The sequence below is a fragment of the Danio aesculapii genome, chromosome 7, assembly GCF_903798145.1.
Source record: "Danio aesculapii chromosome 7, fDanAes4.1, whole genome shotgun sequence".
In the NCBI taxonomy this organism is placed as follows: Eukaryota; Metazoa; Chordata; class Actinopteri; order Cypriniformes; family Danionidae; genus Danio; species Danio aesculapii.
The window spans coordinates 65611217-65634646 of NC_079441.1; the positions used below are offsets into that span (position 1 = coordinate 65611217).

A 23430-nucleotide genomic window follows, 5' to 3' on the forward strand; every position below is an offset into this window, starting at 1 on the left:
CCCAGATGCAGATTCTTCCAGAATCTGGCCCAAAACCATATATCAAAAGATTGTTCAGTACATGAGATGTATCTCAGCCATATGGAATTTGGTTTAGCTCAGATTTCCTAAATTAGTTTTTACTTTTTTTCCCTATTTCAGGGCTCAAAAACGCTGGAGGCAGATGGGGATGGAGAAGAGGAAGAGGAGGAAAATGGTTTGATCCAGCCTGCTGAAATCTTCACACCCAAAAGTTTGATTCTCGTTTCCAGACTGGATTATCCAGAAATATTTAGGGTAATCTTAAATCAATCAATCAATCAATCAATCAATCAATCAATCAATCAATCAATCAATCAATCTATCTATCTATCTATCTATCTATCTATCTATCTATCTATCTATCTATCTATCTATCTATCTATCTATCTATCTATCTATCTATCTATCTATCTATCTATCTATCTATCTATCTATCTATCTATCTATCTATCTATCTATCTATCTATCTATCCATCTATTCATCCATCCATTGTTGGGTCTATCTATCTGTCTGTCTGTCTCTCTGTCTCTCTGTCTGTCTGTCTGTCTGTCTCTCTGTCTGTCCATCCATCAATCCAACTATCAACCCATCCATCCATCCATCCATTTATCCATCACTTTATGTAATGTTCTCTCTGCTGTTCTCTCGGTCTGTCATCTGTCCTTCCATCCATCCATCTACAAAGCTACAAATGTACACTTTTTATATAACAATAGAACCATTAATGATAAAAAGGTCCTGTTTTGGGTTAATTTGAGTGGTTTTACATGGATCATACGAGTGCTAGAAATCTTTAAAAATGCTTGAATTTTAAATCACTCTTTTCAAGGTTTAAAAAGTGCTTAGATTTTGCATAAAGTGCTTGAAAATGTTATTGTTTTGCCTTTTTATAATATTTTATCTATATAAATCTATATTATCTATATAATAATAATTAGCCATTTAAATAAATAAACAGAAATCTCTTTGCTTTTGCATGAAATTAATAAATATTGCTCATAAATATACTTGTAAGATGAAAGAAGACATATTTAAGATGCAAGTAAATGACATTTGAATAAGTAAATGAAAGTAATTCAATGTTGTGCTTGGGGCAAACATGTCATCAAAATATTTCCTTACTGCACCATGCTATGCTATACTATACTATACTATACTATACTATACTATACTATACTATACTATACTATACTATGCTATGCTATGCTATGCTATGCTATATTATACTATACTATACTATACTATACTATACTATACTATACTGTACAGTAAAATAACGTTTAGCATCAGATATCATGTGATAAAGTGTGTAGATGTATATAAATATGTAATTTGCTAAACTAGTAAAATACTGGAAAAGTTTTAAAATACATCTGAAAATAACTTAAATTTGACTTGGGAGAAAAAGTGTAAGGACCTGGGGCCTCAACGCTGTATCAACCCTGCGTACGCACAAAAACATTGCGTACGCCAGATTTCACGCTCACGTTTGGATTTAATAACGATGAAATGAACGTGAGAATGTGCGTTGGTCCACGCCAACTTCATGTCTGGCATACGTGTATTTCTTGTGTGTCTTTGTTTTATTTCCATAGCGAATCCTAGAGGCAATTGTGTTAAATTGCACACTATAAAGTATCTTTGAGCCGTGCAATGGCAGCTGTATGGGACGGGATCATCAGCATGTCTAGCAGGTATATAAGGTTTCCAAACCATACAGTTGACCAGCCAAACATTTGCAGCGATCGCCGGTTTTCCCAGTGTAATCGGAGCGATCGACTGCACGCACATTGCTATAAAGCTGCCATCTGAAGACGAATTTGCTTACGTGAATCGGAAAAATTTCCTTTCAATAAATGTGCAAATAATATGTGATGCTCAAATGCGCTTAACATAATCCACACACTTATTAATGATTCCTACTTGTCTTCCTCGTGATGAAGAGTAGGCAAAATCTGATATGTAATGGGGAAAAAAGAAGATTGAGTTCATCAGTCGCTGGATTCAAACCGAGTTCATGATTGATAGTGTCAAAACATGCTGCCATGCGCTTTACGGGCTACACTACTAACGCTGCTGATATCATCTCTCTTTTGTTATTTTATTTCTGCCAATCAAACACTACAAAATTTTACACCTTTACATCTGACTATTTCTTTTTTAATTTACTCACAGTGCGCTGTTCAGACCCCACTGCGTTAACCACATCAGCTAAACTCTCCCACATTTTCTCCCACCACCTAAAGGAGCACCTCCAATTCACATCCTGTTCAAAGTTTCTCTTCTTGCTTGATTTTGCCATTGCTTTTTTATTTGGTTTTGCCAAAGTAGAGTCATTTCCATATTTATTAGGGGGAGGAGGCAAGGAGGGGTTTTGCGCTCGTTCACGTGCGCTCAGTTTCACGTTAATTCGGATGTACAAAGAGAATATGCGTGGGATTCAGCGTACCCACTGTTTCATACATCTCAATTTTTTACTTTTACTGCGTACGCACATTTACAGCTTTGTGCGTATGCAATGTTTTAATATGAATTCAATGCAAGTCTTGGTACATGAGGCCCCTGGTGTTTAAGTGCTTATAAAACACAATATCCATGTTTATTTAGTCTTATTATGGCACTCTACCTTTAAAAGTTCTTTTTGTTTGTCTTATACTGTAATACCATGACAAGATTTTTAGGGTTTTTCACCTTTATTTGATAGGACAGTGGAGAGGGAGACCGAAATGAATAGCGAGCAAACAGAATAATATAGAAAATAAAAAAATAACTGCACAACATTTCCTCTTCAAGCCAAACTTTATGTTTAATGTGGCTTTTCTTGGCACCAAGCACAGCTTGTTTTGTTCTAATTGTCCTAACATTTTGTGAAATAATGTGCTGTGTAATACCAAGCTTCTTTTAGCACTTTCTTTAGTTCTTACTTAGGTTTAGAGTGTCTTATCTTTTCATTTTCTGTCCCTTTGATCTCACATAGCCTCTATAATATTTAGGTCTGGACCCTGGGGAGGCCATTTCATGACTGTCTGTGTTTCGTCAGCTCTTCTCTTTCTCCAAATATGATTTCACTGCAATTAGCGGATGATTATTATGCTGAAAATTAAAACTATTATCACTGAAATCCTTTACAGAAGGAATGGCATAATGGATTAAAACCCCATCTGTACTTTTAGACATTCATAATTCCATCAATTATCAATATCGCTAACAACACTAGTAGAAATGCAGCTCAAACCAGGACAAACAGCCTCTCTCCAACATTGTCTTTCACATGTCTCAAACAATAAAACCAAAATAATTTAAAATCAAACCTAACTCCTATCAACTGAAAGATTCACCTTTTATAAATTTCAATTTACATATATATCACATATATCCAGTATACCATCAGTAAAACAACAGAATTAAAGTTGGCCTAAAACCTTTGCACAGTACTGTATGCCGGTGCTCTTATACCAGGCAATTGGCGCCAACATATCTGCAATATCTAACTGACTAGTTACTAAGCATAATCCATTTTTACCCACATTGTTGATGAGAATCTTCCGTTCATAACAAGGAATTTTCATGCCGGGGATGTAGTTGGATTTTAGATAATTAAAAACATCTCTGTGTTGAGAATGTTAATGACTGTCATCCTTTAAATCATTAGAGTCAAAGATTTATGTCTGCCGATGGAATAAAAACAAGATTACGGAATCAGAAAAGAATATCACAGGGGCTTAAAGCAGGAAATCCACTCCATATAAAGTTTTATGCTGACTATGCGTCTCATTTTTTGTGTACTTTTGGCCTACATTCATGTTTTTGATATGAGCTGTAGTTGAGTTGTATGAGTTTTGAGGACTACATGTTTAGGATCACAAAGTATATCCCATTGTTTTTCATTATAAGTATGTATAAGCGATTATCAATAATATTTGCCTAAGAAAGCTTTACTACTAGGATTTAAAGGATTGAATAATTTGTGCTAGAATATGTCATGATTGATACCTTAAATCAAATGTCTTTCTAAAGTGATCAGACTTATCATTTTCATTTTGGTGATCAATTTTTCAACCAACAAACCAAACAAATAAATAAATGATTAAAACTGCACTATTTGAAAAGTCACTCAAAACATAATCAGGGTGTCCGCAGGGTCTTAAAAAGTATTGAAAGTTAATAAATCAATTACGAGAAAATTAAGGCCCTCAAAAGAAATTTAAAAAGTCTTAATTGCATTTTTACGAGGTCTTAAATTTTGTTCAAGCGTTTTTAAAAGTGTTTGACTCCAAAAAAACCTGATTATATTTATTTTCCTCCTAATTGTAATCCACACGAGTGATCCGGGCCGGGGCGTGTCCAGCCAAGTTCCTCCGTCTGGGTGATGTCATGTAATTTGCAACAAACGCGGGAAGGTGACGTGATGCTCTCCACATATAGCGAAACCATAGAGCGAAACAGATGGCTAAATGGGATAATGCAAGTTTGCTTACTCCTGGTTGGGGAAAGACAAGTTTAAACAGTGAAAGACGAGTTTAAAACTGTCGCTGAAAACAACCGTGTAATTTATTCTTTCAAGCTTTGTTTCCTCTGAGCTTATCTGAGTTCTGTTGCATGGTTGTGTTCCATTAATTTAACTACAACTGTTTATTAACAACTGTTTATTAAGTTAAAGTTTTGCTACTGACTAGAACTTGAAGTGGCGATGAGGTCTTAAATATTCTGAGAAAGTCTTTAAAAAGTCTTAAAAAGGTATTGAAATTACCTTTAGGATTCCTGCATATACCCTGAGAATCCTGGTTGCCTTACATTTTTAAGCTAAATCAAATTAACCTTATGAGTCCATTGAACTAATATAATGTTAAACTGACTTAAAACAGCTTGCGTAACTTATAATATTAATTTAGAACATGATTAACTTAGTTTAATAAGTCACAATGACTTAAACACATATGCTATCAGGACTAATTGATCATATCATTTTTAACAGTGTAGTAACCACTCTGAACCATCTTTAACACCCTAGCAATGATCCTTGAAAATACTAAAATATTACCTAGATAACACCAAAACATGATATGCAATATGTAATATATAATTTATTTATTTGTTTTAGTTACATTTATTAGGTGCTCCAAAGTGTGTTATTATGGCAATGCTACGCAAAATGCAATGCACTGCACTGTGGTGTAGATTTCCATTCTCTATTATAGCAACACTCTATCAACCTTCAATAATATATGTGACCTCCTAGAAAACACAAGAAACCCCTTTAAAATCGCATGCGCATTACATAACATTGCACTTTTTTTTTTCGTCCTACCCCAATCCCCCATATCTACCACCCCTTTCGTCCCAATCATACAACACAACCAAGTAGAAATGACCATTTGAAAGAAATAAATAACTAATAAAAATAAAAGAATGTTGTTATTAAATAATACAGAAAATGTATCAAAAGGGGACATTCCTCTTCTGCTTCAAGATCAATAGTATCAGTATAGTTCAACAAAGGTTTGCATGTTTTATAAAACGTTTTTAAAAACCTGGTTACACTATAAACACTACTCACTATGAATAATTTATTAAGCATTAGCAAATAGTTAATTCATCATTTGTTAAGCATTAGCTTTACATTAATAGACGTTAGTACGCAGTTTGTAAATGCAGCCACAAATACTGCATTCTTGACTAATAAGCACATATATAATGTGCTTAATGGTTGTGTTTTCATACTTTGTTAAGGATTAATTTTTAATTGCTAAATTAAGTATTGAATTATTTTCAAACCAGTTGTTTAAGAGGAGTTTTTGGTTTTTACGATCATTCAGAATGAGTAAGTAAATTATTAATAAACTATTCAAATAAACATTTATAGATCTTATTATTCAGGGATATATTAATAGTTGTTGTCGATCCCAGTTGTAAGAGCAACAAATAATAACTTGACTTGTAGTTGATCATTTGAAAAAAAATTGCAGAAGGTAGATTTCATCACAAATACTGCAGAAGATTCAAGACTGCAGAAAGACCCAAGATTCTCACAGAAATCAGTCAAGTTTGGTGAAGGAAAAATCATGGTTTGGGTTTACATTAAATATGGGGGTGTGCGAGACATCTGCAGAGTGGATGGCAACATCAACAGCTTGAGGTATCAAGACATTTGTGCTGCCCATTACATTACAAACCACAGAAGAGGGCAAATTCTTCAACAGGATAGCGCTTCTCATACTTCAGCCTCCAAATCAATGTTCCTGAAAGCAAAGAAGGTCAAGGTGCTCCAGGATTGGTCAGCCCAGTCACTAGACATGAACATTATTGAACATGTCTGGCGTAAGATGGAGGAGGCACTGAAGATGAATCCGAAGAATCTCGATGAACTCTGAGAGTCCTGCAGGAACGCTTTCTTTGCCATTCCAGATTACTTCATTAATAAGTTATTTAAGTCATGGCTGAGATGTATGGATGCAGTCCATAGTCAAACACAATATTCATTCTTTTTTTCCTCTGCACCATGACTTTATATTCTATACTGGACATTATTTCTGTTAAGTGATAAGACTTTTGTCTAAGCAAAGTCAGACCTTACTGTCCTAATTAAACAATTAAAAATCAAGGCATTATCATATTTTATTTTTGTAATCTAGAGGCCTTTGCCTTTCATATAAGCCACTTCTGATACCAATTGATCAACTAGAAGTCAAGTTATTATCTGTTGTTCCTAAAACTTGGATAGGCGACAAGACTTTTGTCAGGTAGTGTATGTTAATAAATGCTTTATTAACTCAATTTCTTCCAGTTGTATGCCCTATCTAAAGTGAGTACTATGTATGTTATTTATGTATATTTACGTTATTCTTGTTTTCTTCTAGGGCTGTTTGGGGTTGATCTACACCGTGTACATCGATAGCCTGAGCTTCCCCCTGGAAGGGCTGGTGGCAAACCTCTTCACATGCTTTGTCCCATTGGCTGGAGGTTCCCAGGTCAGACATTACTTAAACAAGAGAACTCCTCAAGTGACCCCTGTAGATGATGAGGGTTAGCCCGGGTTCATTTGTGCACCTGTGCGCCCAGAGGATGGCATCTTAGCCAAAGCAGGGTTTCTCAGATTGCATATTATTTTCACTGACGACTCCAGAGAGTAGGAAAGGGCTTTAGGGGTCAGCCTTTAAGATATTCATAAACGCATTCGTGTTTTACCATCATGCTTGGATGAAAAACGCTAAAATAAAAACCGCTAAATTTTGATATCTATAATCCTTTATAATAGCAGTCCCACACCATTCTGTCACTCGATGACACTGAAATACCCTGTCAGAAGAGTCTAGTGGCTGTGAATGAGCTTTTTACGGTGTCTGCTGTAATGTTTGTTGTTTTTGTGTGTTTACATACAGTAGATGAATATGGCCAGTGTGTAAATGCACAGTATAGTTACGATCATATTACAGCATTATATTGTTATGATAACATGTTATCGTTACCTTCAGTGATTTCCTGAAGATAAATGTCCAAAAATAACACAGATGGAATAACTACAGCAGTCGCGATTATCTGATCTCATATGAAGTAAGAGCTCACGATGATATACAGTATGATGACATGTGCAGGCGTTGTAGTGCTGTCCCATTTCTTAGGGCTGAATTTTGAAGCCCTTCCCCTTCACAATCTGTCTCAAGGGCCAATGGGCTAGGGTTACAAAATAGAATTGGGATTTGGTCTTACTCACTGTTTAATACACCTTCGAGTGGTTACAAACCTTTATGAGTTTCTTTCTTCTGTTAAAACACACAAGAAAATATATTGAAGAATGCTGAAAGCCGGTAACCATTGACCTCCATACACTCAAAAAAATATTAAGAATTATATTAAAATAATATTAAAAATTATAAATATTAATATTAAGTTAAACTTTATGTAATTCAATTGGATGTCAATTTTCCATCCAATTTAATCACATGACTCCAATGTAAAAGTTAACATTAGTTTAAGCTTAACCTCTTTATGTTCAGTTTACATGAATGGATTAAATAAAGTTTATGACAACTGCTGTACTCTGTACTATGCTTGTATAATACATAAACTTTACTTATTTCTAATAAGTTATTGTTATTTGCCTTATATAATGACCTTTTATGTTCTTAGATATATATTAAATAATTACTCAAAACAGGTTACATTTTCAAATATTTATTGCGTTATTTCTCCATGAGTCCAAAGTAACATCTAAACTGGCCAAAAAGAAATAAATAAAATAGACAAAAAAGCTTAACAGCACATACTGTAATGCCGTTCTTAACAAAGAAAGACAATAGTTTTCTTTTGTGCCTACAAGTAACATAAACAAGGAAAAGTAATACAACATCAATGATTAATTTCACATTTTCAAAGTAACACTGTAATTGCATAGTAGTAAGAAAAACAAAAATACTATGGAGGTCAAAAATTCCAGGTTGTCAGCTTAGCTTTCTTCAAAATATATTCAATATAAAAGGATAAATAAAATAAAGTGTACTTAAAAATGTTTTCTTCAAAGTCTAAAATGATTAAAGAAACTCAAACAGGTTTGGAACAAGTCAAGGATGAGTAACTGATGACAGAATTGTCATTTTTGGGTGAACTATCCCTTTAAATGCAACACAAAATTTCATTCCACGTTTTCTATTTAAACAAAGTTCCTATATCCACACTTTATTGTACATTTTGCTCATATAAATCAAGCTAAATAAATACATCTCCAAATAGATATTGTTTAACATGCAGACATTGGTTTCATGGGAACTATATATGCAGACTTTTGTAGGCTTTCGTGTCGAAATCCTCTGTATACCGTGTTGTTTTATTTCACCAATAAAAATGAAAATTCCTCCAGAGGCATTATTTTTCCCTGGTGGATTGTGGCATTATTGTGATCAAACGGGGTGTAAGTTATAAACAGACCTCAGGAGAGGTATATATTCATCTTTCAGCGCAAGTCTAACTCTATCCACTTGGAATGTGTCATGAGACTCCAGCGCATCTGTTCATGAAACAGTCCATGTGCATCCCATTGGCTCTGTTCAATGCACATCCACTGCTTTTTACAATACATGAGCCAAACACACACACACACACACACACACACGCACACACACACACACACACACACACACACACACACACACACACACTTCATTCATTAATTTTCCTTTGGCTAAGTTGTATGTAGATACTGTCTGTCTTTTCTTTCTTTCTTTCTTTCTTTCTTTCTTTCTTTCTTTCTACTTTACAAAAAATGCTTGTTCATTCATTCGTTTTTTGTTGTTCATTCATTCGTTCACTAGGTCATATGGTTGTTCGTTCGTTCATTTGTTCGGTCGGTCGTTTGTTCGTTTGTCATTCATTTGTTCATTTGTTTAGTTGTTTGTTGGTTTGTTCGGTCAGTTGTTCATTCAGTTGTTTGTTTGTTTTACTCCTTCATCTTTTTATTTTATTGCTTTTTTATTTCAATTACTCATTCTTTCTTTCTTTCTTTCTTTCTTAAATCTATTTATTTCATTCTACTTTACAAAAACTGCTTGTTCATTCATTCGTTTTTTGTTGTTTATTCAGTCGTTCACTTGGTCATATGATCGTTCATTCGTTCGTTCATTCGTCATCCGGTCGGTCGGTCGTTTGGTCTGTTGGTCGTTCGTTTGTTCTTCAATCTTTTTATTTCAATCTGTTTTTTAAAAAGAAATTCAATTGCTCATTCTTTTTCTTTCTTAAATCTTTTCATTTCATTCTGTTTCACAATAAATGTATGTTCATTTCTTCTTTCTTTCTTTTTTTTCTAAATCTATTTATTTCATTCTACTTTACAAAAAATGCTTGTTCATTCATTTGTTTTTTGTTGTTCATTCATTCATTCACTTGGTCATATGGTCATTCGTTTGTTCGTTCATTCGTTTGTTCGGTCAGTTGGTCGGTCGTTCATTTGGTCGTTTGTTTGTTCGTTTGTTTATTCTTTCGCTCGTTCTTCAGCTTTTTATTTCATTGTTTTTAAAAAAAATGTAATTGCTTTCTTTCTTTCTTTCTTTCTTTCTTTCTTTCTTTCTTTCTTTCTTTCTTTCTTTCTTTCTTTCTTAAATCTATTTATTTCATTCTACTTTACAAAAACTGCTTGTTCATTCATTCGTTTTTTGTTGATAATTCAGTCGTTCACTTGGTCATATGATCGTTCATTCGTTCGTTCATTAGTCATCCGGTCGGTCAGTCGGTCGGTCGTTTGGTCGGTTGGTCGTTCGTTTGTTCTTCAATCTTTTTATTTCAATCTGTTTTTTAAAAGAAATTCAATTGCTCATTCTTTTTCTTTCTTAAATCTTTTCATTTCATTCTGTTTCACAATAAATGTTTGTTCATTTCTTCTTTCTTTCTTTTTTTCCTAAATCTATTTATTTCATTCTACTTTACAAAAAATGCTTGTTCATTCATTTGTTTTTTGTAGTTCATTCATTTATTCACTTGGTCATATGGTCATTCATTTGTTCATTCATTCGTTTGTTCATTCGTTCATTCGTTTGTTCAGTCAGTTGGTCGGTCGTTCATTTGGTCGTTTGTTTGTTTGTTCGTTTATTCTTTCGCTCGTTCTTCAGCTTTTTATTTCATTGTTTTAAAAAAAATTTCTTTCTTTCTTTCTTTCTTTCTTTCTTTCTTTCTTTCTTTCTTTCTTTCTTTCTTTCTTAAATCTATTTATTTCATTCTACTTTACAAAAACTGCTTGTTCATTCATTTGTTTTTTGTTGTTTATTCATTCGTACACTTGGTCATATGATCGTTTGTTTGTTCATTCGGTCGTCCGGCCGTTCGTTTGTTCTTCAATCTTTTTATTTCAATCTGTTTTTTAAAAAGAAATTCAATTGCTCATTCTTTTTCTTTCTTAAATCTATTAACTTCATTCTGTTTCACAATAAATGTTTGTTCATTTGTTCTTTCTTCCTTTCTTTCTTTCTCTCTTCCTTTTCCTTTCTTTTCTTTTTTCTTTTTTTTTAAATTTTGTGAGCTAAGCTGTAAGAACGGGTCATTTAACATTTTGTCACACTTACCAGCACAATAAAATAAGATTCCAACATCAATTTCCAAAATCAAACCCTCTACTGTGGTCAGTTTGTGATTAATAATAGTGTATTATAATGCTGTTTTATTATTTGAAGAAGGTCAATTTTTTTCCTTTTATAAAGTACGTTTTCAAATATTTCCCAAGTGATGTTTAGCAAGGAGATTTTCACAGTATTTTCTATAGTTTAGCTGGAAAAAAATCTGTTTTATTTATTTATTTGTAAAAATTTTTTATGGTCAATATGATTAGCCCCCTTAAAAATACATTTAGCTACAGAACAAACCACTGTTATCCAATAACTTGCCGAATTAACCTAGTTAAGCCTTTAAATTGCACTTTAAGCTGAAGACTATTACCTTGAAGAATAACTACCCTGTAGTAAAATTTGATGTTCTGTCATCAAGGCAAAAACAAAAGAAATCAGTTATTAGAAATGAGTTATGTTTATGATAAATCTATTATGTTTAAAAATACGATGAAAAAAAAGTAATCTTTTAAACAGCCCTAATCATTTTGACTTCAACTGAATATCAGTTTTTTATGTTTTGCTCTTTTCAGAAACTCTTTTCATTGGGAGCGGGGGACCGTCAGCTCATCCAGACCCCACTGAATGATAGCTTGCCAGTCAGCTGTAAAAGCATAGCCCTCCTCTTCCAGCAGTTAGGTGAGTACCTTTTTACTTCTGTGGCTAGAAGTATTCTCAGTCTCTTAACTGTTCTCTGATGCACTTTTTTTTTTTATCTTCCCTATATTTATGCAGACATCTCCTGTCCTTTATAGTTCCACGTTATCTCCCTTCCTGTAAACATGTTGTTGTAGAAAGGAGTCATATGAGCATAATAGAGAACAATTGACACCTTTTTTTTTTTTTTTGCATATTTCACCTAAATACATTAACAAAAGTTACTTGACCACAGCTCTTGGCCCTGTCCACACACTTGTCCAATCACAGATATTGTGCTCTGCATTGTCGCAACATGTAGTTGTGGTCTTTAGGCTGGAAAAGAGTAAGTGAAGGGGCAAACAGTTTGCATGTTTGGGCTTATAAGCAGGGCCAGACAGAATCGGCTGTTTTTTAGGGGACGCTACAACAACGCTTGTTCTTGGACTCCACCATTGTATAGTCCACACTATAAGAAACCTTTACCCTTAAGCACAGATACATGGGAGTGTGAAAAGGCTAATTGTTTTAATGCAGTGGCTTCGTTTTCTTCTTTGAATGCGTCATTGGCATTTATAAGTAATCCTAATCAATAATGTTATTGTCCCACCCCTACACACATGTACCAATCATCAGTTGTGTCATTGTCACACCCAGTGTTGGGTGTAATTAGTTACATAGTTTCTGTAATTAGATGAATTTTCTGCAAAAGAAAGTAAAGTAAGGGATTACTTTTCATGTTTAGATAAAATAATAATGTTTATGTAAATTATTTAAGGCAACTACACTAAAAGCAACTGTAATTAATATATCTAAACATGAAAAGTGAAGTTACTGTAATTAGATTAATTTTTTGCAAAAAAAAAGTCAAGTAAGGGATTGCTTTTCATGTTTAGGTAATTTAATTACTGTTGCTTATAGTGTAGTCGCCTTAAATAATATACATAAATATAATTATTTTCATACATTCATTCATTTTCTTTTCGGCTTAGTCCCTTTATTAATCTGGGGTCACCACAGCGAAATGAACCGCCAAATTCATTTATTCATTCATTTTCTTTTCAGCTTAGTCCCTTTATTAATCCCGGGTTGCCACAGCGGAATGAACCGCCAACTTATCCAGCACATGTTTTATTCAGCGGATGCCCTTCCAGCTGCAACCCATCTCTGGGAAACATCCATACACACTCATTTACACTCATACACTACTGACAATTTAGTCTACCCAATTCACCTGTACCGCATGTCTTTGGACTGTGGGGGAAACCGGAGCACCAGGAGGAAACCCACGCGAACGCAGGGAGAACATGCAAACTCCACACAGAAACGCCAACTGACCCAGCCGAGGCTTGAACCAGTGACCTTCTTGCTGTGAGGCGACAGCACTACCTACTACGCCACTGCGCCGCCTATAATTATTTTATATAAATCAATTCAGAGAAGTTCAGAGTGATAAATAAAGACAATTGCATATGCTTTATTAGTTGATCACAATGTGAGGTATAAATTGTGTATATAATTGTGAATATATATTTTTGTTATTCAGATATTTTTTGAAAATTAACTCAAATACAGTCAAAGTTTTTTCTTTTTTTTTGCACGTTTAATAAACAATGACATTTATGCCTATATGTGTGTGTGTGTGTGTGTGTGTGCGTGTGCGTGCATGTGTGTGTGTGCGTGTGTGTGCGTGCGTGTGTGTATGTAAAATATGGTGTCATTACTTTTGAAAAGTTTTGTTTTGATTCATATATTATTCAAATTTTAGTTGCAATTTTTTTATAAACTAAAAAGTCTGGTTTACTCAAATTTAAAGAATTAAGAGTTTAGCGAAGTAATTAGAAAAGTAATTTAAATATAATTAATAATAATAATTCCTTACATTTATATCGCTTTTTTTCTGGACACTCAAAGCACTTTACACATTTTTGGGGAAATCTCCACATCCACCACCAGTGTGCAGCATCCACCTGGATGATGTGACAGCAGTCATATTGCGCAGGACCACGCACCATATACCAGCCGATTGGTGGAGAGGAGACAGAGTGAAGAAGCCAATTATGATATGGGGATGGTTAGAAGGCCATGATGGGCAGAGGCCAGCGGGCAAATTTGGCCAGGATATCGGGGTTAAACCCCTACTCTTGAGATTTTTAATGACCACAGAGATTCAGGACCTCAGTTTAACTAAGTCCTCGGTTTAATCAATATACTGGGGTGTTAGGACTCACATAGACCGCAGGATGAGCACTCCCTGCTGGTCTCACTAACACCACTTCCGGCAGCAACCTAGCTTTTCCATATGAACTCCCATTCAGGTACTGACCGGGCGCAGCCCTGCTTAGCTTCAGTGGACGACCATGTGACCATGTGCATTTACACAGTGGCCATATTCATCTGTGTAAACACACCAAAAACAACACTAACATTAAAGCAGACACTGTAAAAAGCTCATTCCCAGCCATTAGAGTTTTCTGACAGGGTATTCGAGTGTCATCGAGTGTCAGAATGTTGTGGGACTGCTATACAGGAGTTATTTTTGGGGATTATAGATCGCAAAATTTAGCGGTTTTTATTTTAGCATTTTTTTTTTAAAGCATGACGGTAAAACATGAATGGTCCGGGTGCAGCTGTGGCTGGTGTATTCTGGGAAATTTTCTCACCCCGTGGTTTCGAGTGTAGTCCTGAAAAATCTTCGTTCGAAGGGGCTATCTACCCCTTGCCCTTAGCTCTACGCCTTCAAGCTAAAGAGAATTGGGACACCCCTACGCCTTGGCCGGAGTGCGCAAAACGAGGGATAGGGGTAAGGGAAAGGGCCAAGGGCTAGAATTGGGATTGGGCCTAATTGTCAGTAGCAGTAAAGACATTGTAATGGGGAAGCAGTCATTTATTTGGTTACTCGTTTCTGAAAAAACTTTTTTATATTGTCATTATTCCCATCACTGGTACTAATAAATTGCCATTTGAGTGTAATTATTAATGTGAGCTTTTGTATTCAATTTAAAGAACGCAGTATGTGGAAAACTGATGATAGATCTGTTTTCTGTTCCTGTTATAAAATCATGTCTCTCATCTACATATCAGTTCCATAGTGATTAAATCACATTGGCTGCAACTTTCGTTCCGTATGCAGAAGTACACACAAAAACAACAATTCCACTCAGTTTTTCACAACTTACCAATGCACACGTGGTTTTAAAGAGTACAGTGATCAGTCAAATGTGTCAGATTTTGTTAAACAAAGACAGGAAATTCAAAAAATACGTGTCTTTCATTTAGTGAGATGAAAATAAATGCTTATTATGGCTGAATGGTGAGGAATGTATGCTGTTCGTCGTTCAGCTGGATTGATTTGGACATACGCGCACGCACAACGATATTATGTTGAACTACCGTCCAGCTGCAAATCAGTCTTGTTCTAATTAGCACCACGTTAACATCCTTAAGGCTTTTTGTGAGCATGCAAGATTAGATTTTTCAGATTGTGCAAACAAAAGACATGTTGTTCATCTGTCAATTAAAATCAAAGGTTTGGATTTGGCGCCATTATTGTCTTGTGCAACCTGAGAAATTACTTTTTCTCATGTTCTGTCTTTTAATATTACAATTTGTGTCGCTTTTAGGATTGGTCATGACTTATTTTGGCCAGAGTTTGACTTGAACTATTCAACTTAGACGTGGACTAATGTGGGGTTTTTCATTACAGTTCACTGAGATTTCCTGTCTTTTTTAAAGGATTTATGTAGATCTCTGATTAATGGTGCTCATACTGAACAGTCTCTTTGTAAACCTGATGTCCCTTAAATCTTTTTACTTATGTTGACGTCTTTCTAAACACTGTAATATATGAAGCAGTCGCTTTGTCGTCTTAAAGGGTTAATCTTACAAAGCTTGTTAAGATCTGGATTGTGTTTAACCTCTAAAATTATATCCTCCAAAACAGGAAAAAGGAATTATGTCAAGAAAATGAAGCTCGTTTTTAGGACATTTTTGGATTGTAAAATTGATCCCTGTCTTATTGCCTTCATATAATTTAAATATGCACTAAAAATGCTGTTTTTGTAACCCAATGTTGGGTCAAATATGGTCAAGCCAAACATTAGAGTTATTTTTTACAATTAAATTTAAATGACATTTTTTTGACCCAACACTAAAAAATCTTTCTGCCTCACATTTTTTTAGTTGAATCAAATACATTTTATAGTCATCTCAACTTACATCAATCAAACTGGCTAAAAATATTAAGAAAACTTTGTATAAGTAAATATTTAGTTGAAACCTGAACAGTTTGTTCATATTTTTGGCTCAACATTGGGTTACAACAACCCAGCATTCTTAGAGTGTATCATTTTTTTCTTTAAGTTTATTTTAAAATCTATTCCGTTATCTATTCAATTCGATATATTTTTAAATCTTTTGCTCGGATAAACCTAACATCTTTTTAAACAAATTATTTTTAAAAATTATGTAAAAAAGACATGACAACAAATGTTTGCAGATTTTCAACATGAGCGATTCGTGCGAATTGCCAAAGTTTTGATTTTTCAACTTGAACGATTCGTGCGAATTGCCAAAGTTCTGATTTTTCAACTTGATTCATTCGTGCAAATTGCCAAAGTTCAGATTTTTCAAATTGATTGATTCGTGCGAATTGCCAAAGTTCTGATTTTTCAACTTGATTCATTCGTGCAAATTGCCAAAGTTCAGATTTTTCAAATTGATTGATTCGTGCAAATTGCCAAAGTTCAGATTTTTCAACTTGATTGCTTCATGCGAATTGCCAAAGTTCCGATTTTTCAACTTGAGCGATTCGTGCAATTTGCCAAAGTTCCGTTTTTTTAACTTAAACAATTCATGCAAATTGCCAAAGTTCAAATTTTTCAACTTGAGCGATTCGCTTGAATCACATGTTATACTTGTCAAACGGCCAAAACGCTCAATTAACACGTCAATTAACACGTAATTAACAAGTATTCACATAATTGCACAACCTCATTCGGGCAAATAGTGCCGCATGATATTTTATCGCATCTTTACATTGACTTAACATGTAAATCACTCGCTCTTGACGCTTTATCCGCGTTTGGTGTAAACGTACCACACGATTGGAGCAGTAAAGGGCATGTATATGATAATCCCATCTATTCCTCTCAGAAATAAGTTGTTCGGCGCCTGAAGGAATACTTCAATAGAAAATATAACGCTGAAGGACTACTTTAAGTGGTCAATAATTATGCAAAAGGGGTCTTGACCGTGCATCAATATGTGAGAAGTGGCGAGTTAGAATTTGTAGAAATATAAATTTTTAAAGGGATCATTCAGCGAATTATTCACTCACCCTGAAGTGGTTCCAAACCTAGATGAGTTTCTTTCTTCTGCTGAACAAAACAAACAAAAAAGATATTTTGAAGAAAGCTAAAAACCAGTAACCATTGACTTTGATAGTAGGAATAACAAATACTATGGAAGTCAATAGGTGCAGGTTTCCAGCTTTCTTCCAAACCCACACAAACACAAAAGAAGATATTTTGAACAAGTAAAGGGTGAGTAAATGATGACAGAATTTTCATTTTTGGGTGAACTATCCTAAACATTACCACATGTTTGGTGTTTATATTATCAGTCAGCAATTTTACTGAAATATATGCTCAGACTACATTCAAACAATTAACAAAAACAATCTCTTGCATCCCAACATATTTCAGGATGTTCTAGAAATAAGAAACCATCCTGGACTTCTGTCAAGATCATTAATACCGTCTCTTTGTCCGCCAATAGAAAGTTCACATGTCTTTGACCTAACAGAGGATAAAACACCATCCCAAATACCAATCTCTTTGCCTGCTCCACGATAAGAGCATCATGTCAATGTCTCATCCTCCCAGATCCCTGGTACTTCTGGGACTGATCTAAAAGTTACTTAAGCCTGTAATATCCCAGCAACATGCCGACCCACATGAGCTCATAAAAATGTCATCTTGATCTCCTTTGTATAATTTATGCTCCACCTCGTGTCCATTGTTCTCCTCTGTGAATCAACAACAGATTTATCAACGAAACAGGCCTACTTGACTCCCCTGGATCGGGACTCGTCTTTGGCTAGACCGCATATTTTTAGACTGGTTACGTCAATGTTTGTAACCTAAAAAAAAATAAATGAAAAGCTGTTCGCAAATGCTAACTATAATAGTTTATGTCAGATTTACCATAGATTCATGCAGTAGTGTCCTTCTTTTGCATGGTGATAATCTCTTGAACATCATGGTCAAACATTCAGGTCTTAAAAGTGTAAATAAGAAACACTTGTCTATTAAAAAAGATGTGCGTTTGTTTTCGGCTTTAATGGACACTTTTTATGTTCTGCCAACGTGTTTCGATGGTTAATGATGTAAATTTAACATTCATTAACGAAACAAGATCTGAATAAGATTAAAATAAATAAACACTGTATTACAGAAATAGCAAGAAAAAAAGACATGCATTTGTTTTCTGCTTTAATTGACATGTTCAATTGACAATAGACTTTTTACATTGCGATGACGTGTTTTGACGGTTAATGGCGTAAATGTATCAAACATTTATTTTGGAAACGATATCTATGAATAAGTTAAAAATAAATAAATACTGGATAACCGAAATTAAATAAAAAAAAGATGTGTGTTTGTTTTTGGCTTTAATAGACTGTCTTTACATTCTGATGACGTGTTTTGGTGGTTAATGGCATAAATGTAGCAAATGTTTATTTTGGAAACAATATCTGTCAATAAAGTAAAATAAATGAACACTGGATTACTGAATTAAGAAAAAAACATGTGCATTTTGTTTGTGCTTTAATTGACACTTTTTACGTTCGACTGACCTGTTTCGATAGTTAATGACGTAAATGTCGCAAACATTTGTTTTGGAAACAATATCTATGAATAAGTTAAAAATAAATAAACACTGGATAACTGAAATAAAAAAAAAAGATTTGCGTTTGTTTTTGGCTTTAATGGACTGTTTTTACATTCTGATGACGTATTTCGATGTAAATGGAGCAAAGGTTTATTTTGGAAACAATATCTGTCAATAAAATAAAAATAAACAAACACTGGATTACCAAAATAAGAAAAAAGATGTGCGTTTGTTTTTGGCTTTAATGGACTGTCTTTACATTCTGATGACGTGTTTTGGCGGTTAATGGCATAAATGTAGCAAATGTTTATTTTGGAAACAATATCTGTCAATAAAGTAAAAATAAATAAACACTGGATTACTGAATTAAGAAAAAAAACATGTGCATTTTGTTTGTGCTTTAATTGACACTTTTTACGTTCGACTGACCTGTTTCGATAGTTAATGACGTAAATGTAGCAAACATTTGTTTTGGAAACAATATCTATGAATAAGTTAAAAATAAATAACCACTGGATAACCGAAATTCAAAAAAAGATGTGAATTTGTTTTTGGCTTTAATGGACTGTTTTAACATTCTGATGACGTATTTCGATGTAAATGTAGCAAACGTTTATTTTGGAAACAATATCTGTCAATAAAATAAAAATAAATAAACACTGAATTACGGAAATAAGAAAAAAACATGTGCATTTTGTTTGTGGCTTTAATTGACACTTTTTACGTTCTGCTGACGTGTTTCGATAGTTAATGACGTAAATGTAGCAAACATTTATTTTGGAAGCAATATCTATGTATAAGATACAAATAAATAAACACTGGATTACCGAAATGTTTGTATTTGGCTTTAATGGACACTTTTTACATTCTGCTGTTTTGACGGTTAATGACGTAAATGTAGCAAACATTTATCTTGGAAACAATAACTGGATAACTTAAAAACAAATAAACACTGGATAACCGAAAAAAAAAAAAAAAAGATGTGCGTTTGTTTTTGGCTTTATTGGACTGTTTTTACATTCTGCTGACTTGTTTCGACTGTTAATGGTGTAAATGTAGCAAGCGATTATTTTGGAAACAATGTCTATGATTAAGATAAAATAAATAAACACCGGATTACGGAAATAAGAAAAAACATGTGCGTTTGTTTTTCGCCTTTCATGGACTCTTTTTACATTCCGCTGACGTATTTTGCCGGTAATGATGTAAATGGCATAGCAAACATTCATTTAGGAAACAATATCTATAATTACGAAAAAAATAAATAAACACTGGATTACAGACAAAAATAATGCCCCGCCCCCTACTCAATATTCCGTTTCGGTTTCTGAATATTCATTCATTCATTTTTCTTCAGCTTAGTCCCTTTATTTATCAGGGATCACCACAGCGGAATGAACCGCCAACTATTCCAGCATATGTTTTACACAGCGGATCTCCTTCCAGCTGCAACCCAATACTGGAAAACACCCATACACTTTCACATTCACACTCATACACTACAGCCAATTTAGTTTATTCAATTCACCTATGAGGCTGCACGGTGGCGCAGTGGGTAGCATTGGGTGAATTGGGTAAGCTAAATTGGCCATAGTGTATGTGTGTGAATGAGTGTGTATGGATGATTTCCAGTGATGGGTTGCAGCTGGAAGGGCGTCTGCTGCGTAAAACATATGCTGGATAAGTTGTCGGTTCATTCCGCTGTGGCGACCCCAGATTAGAGAAGGGACTAAGCCGAAAAGAAAATGACTGAATGAATTCACCTGTACCGCATATCCTTGGACTGTGGAGGAAACCGGAGCACCCAGAGTAAACCCACGCCAACAAGAGGAGAACATGAAAACTCCACACAGAAATGCCAAATGACCCAGCTAGGACTCGAACCAGCGACCTTCTTGCTGTAAGGCGACAGTGCTAACCACTGAGCAACTGTAAAAGTCTCAGCATCTTCCAGTTCATGCAGACTTTAATACCCTAGCAAACATAATTTGAAATCCTCAGGGAACACTCTTTTGGAAATTCAGTGGATTTATTTCGACATATGATCAAATAGGAACATACCACCATATTTATTATACATTTTCTAATCAACACCAAAGAAGTTCACCCAAGGATGACAACTTTCTGATTCTGAGAAGCCTGGAAATATGCACAGAGCCCATCAGACATCATCACAAATTACTTTATCCGCATTTGCTTCAGTTTAAAGAGGTCACCGAGTGAGGCCTGGAGGATGGCCTGTCTCTCACCATGAGAAAAAGGGGAACATTTGCCATCATAAGGCTCACTGTTTATTGTTTGCATCTCTTTCTGTCCCTGTCTGTGCACGGGTCAGAAATGTGTAGCCGTTCCAAAAGATAAGTAAATGTCACAAGGTCAGGAAGAGTTTTCTGCATGCCTCACAAACAAGATTATGAAACGTGTTGTTGTATTTTTGGGGCCGGAGGCGAAACTGAGATCGGGTATGTACTCAGCTGGAACTGAGTTTTTAATGACGTGTTAATGCAAAGCGAATGCAGGAAAATGCTCTGTACTGGTTTTATTGGATCTCACCGCCGCCTTTGATACAGTTTATCATTGTGTAGTTGTTGAGAGAGACTCAGACAGCAGGTTGGTATCTCTAGTACAGCCCTGAATTGGTTTTACTCGGTAAGAGTTCAACACTTTCAGCGTTTTACATCCTCAATATCACATGTGTCTTGTGGAGTTCCCCAGGGTTCTGTGTTGGCTCCATTGCTTTTTGCTTTGTATCTGTTACCTCTGGGGAAACTGATTGTCTAATTGCCGTGCAAACAACATTATATATTTTTTTTAAATCTCATTAAATTATAAAAGTGTCCAGGCTTAAGCTATAAACTAAATCAAAGTAGATGGCAAACAATTACCTGCAGTTACATCCAGACAAAACAGACCAATTGGGAGCAGCTGGTCATTCAAATAGCTAGCTTGTATTCTAGCATATTTCTAGCAACTGCATTGGAATATGGTAGAAACCACTTGTGTCCTGTGTCCCAGGGCTCCATCTTGACTCCAGTGCTTTTTCCTCTATATCTGCTGCCTCTGGGGAAATTGATAGGTTATTGTGGAGCCATTTGCTCACCTTGTTATGCAAACAACATTTAGTGATGTATTTCTTTTAAAATCCACTGAATTATAAAAGTGTCCACCCTTTTAAACTGTACTCAATCAAACAGGATGTTCGCAGATCCTTAAAAGTCTTAAATCCCATAGTATTAAAAAAAGCCCTTAATTGGTTTTGAAATGTCTTAAATTTATGTTTCAGAGGTCTTAAAAATGCAATCGAATCAACCCCTGATTAATTTTTTCATTTTTGAAATCTAATCAAATCTGTTCAAATCATCTCTTCAAATCATCTAATGAAATCTAATCAAATCATGCAGAGCAACATTGGCCAAACCAAAGTCCATTTAAAGTCTTTCACTGAACCTTATAAAATACATAATGTTTGCATAATTAAGATGCACGGTTTGTGGGGATTTCGCTCTATAATGGCTTATAACAGCTGCACCAACCCGTACATTGATACATGAAGAAATAGAGATGCACTGAATTTGCCATTTTTTCGGATGACCGGTGACCAGCGAGCAGTAGAGGTCTGCGCGGGACAATTTTTTTAGTCCTGCTCCCGCCAGGTTTTATTCCGCACCTGAGCGTTCCCGCCGTATATTCAGGCTTTGACCCGACAGTTTCCGCTAAATTTTGATCTGGTTTCCAAAATAAAATGTTTAAATTGGGTACCACCAAATCTAAACATTCTTCTTCTTTTTCTATTAATTCTTTGTCTTCTTCTTTTCTTCTTCTTTGTCTTCTTTTTCTTTTCTTCTTTTTGTTTTTCTTATTTTTCCTCTTATTCTTTTTCTTCTTGTTATTCTTTTCTTTTACTTTTCTTCTTTTATTTTTTCCTCCTTTTCTTTTTTCTTCTTCTTTTCTTCTTCTTTTCTTCTTTCTTTACTTTTTCTTTCTTCTTTTTCTTCCTTTTCTTTTTTTTCTTCTACTTTTTTCTTTTTCTTCTTTTTCCTTCCTTCTTTTTTCTTCTTTTCTTCTACGTTTTCTCCTACTTTTTCTTTTTCTTCTTTTTCCTTTCTTTTTTTTTTTTTCTGTCTTTTTCTGTTCTTTTTATTCTCTTTTTTCCGGCTTTCTCCTTCTTTTTTTTTTTTTCTTTTACTTTTCTTTCTTTTCTCTGCCTTTGTCTTTTTTTCTTTTTCTGTTTTCTTTTTTTTCTTTATTTTTTCTTCTACTTTTCTCTTACTCCTTTTCCTCCTTTTCTGTCTTTTTCCTTCTTTTTCTTTGTTCTTTTCTTCTGTTCTTTTTATTCTTCTTTTTTCCAGCCTTTTCTTCTTCTTCTTTTTTTCAGTCTTTTCCTCTTTTCTCCGTCTTTGTCTTCTTTTTCTTTTCTTCTTTTTGGTTTTCTTCTTTGTCTTCTTATTCTTTTTTCTTGTTCTTTTTCTTCAATTTTTTTCCACTTTTCCTTTTTCTTCCTTATTTTTTGTTTCCTTTTGTTCTTCTTTATCTTTCCTTTTCATCTTTTCTTCTATTTTTTTTCTTCTACTTTTTCTTTTTCCTTCTTCCTTTTTCTTCTTTTTTCTTTTCTTCTTTTTCTTCTTTTACTTTTTCTCTTTTACTTTTTATTCTGCACCTGAGCATTTCTGCCGTATATTCAGCCTTTGATACGACAGTTTCTGCTAAATTTAGATCTGGTTTCCAAAATCTCACGTTTAAATTGGATACCACCAAAAGAGAGAGATAACAGGAAAAACTGCAGGTTGTGCAAGG

At 34.5% G+C, this 23430-nt stretch overlaps 1 protein-coding gene across 4 annotated transcripts in view; it reads left to right on the forward strand.

Annotated features, from left to right (window-relative positions):
* sbf2 (SET binding factor 2) overlaps nt 1–23430 on the forward strand; it is a 309070-nt gene that overhangs the window by 102028 nt on the left and 183612 nt on the right. For all 4 annotated transcript variants that reach the window (XM_056462363.1, XM_056462364.1, XM_056462365.1 and 1 more), the window contains exons 4-6: nt 142–276; nt 6880–6990; nt 11640–11745. In XM_056462363.1, coding sequence (XP_056318338.1) covers nt 142–276; nt 6880–6990; nt 11640–11745 — 352 coding nt within the window. The remainder of the gene's footprint in view (nt 1–141; nt 277–6879; nt 6991–11639; nt 11746–23430) is intronic.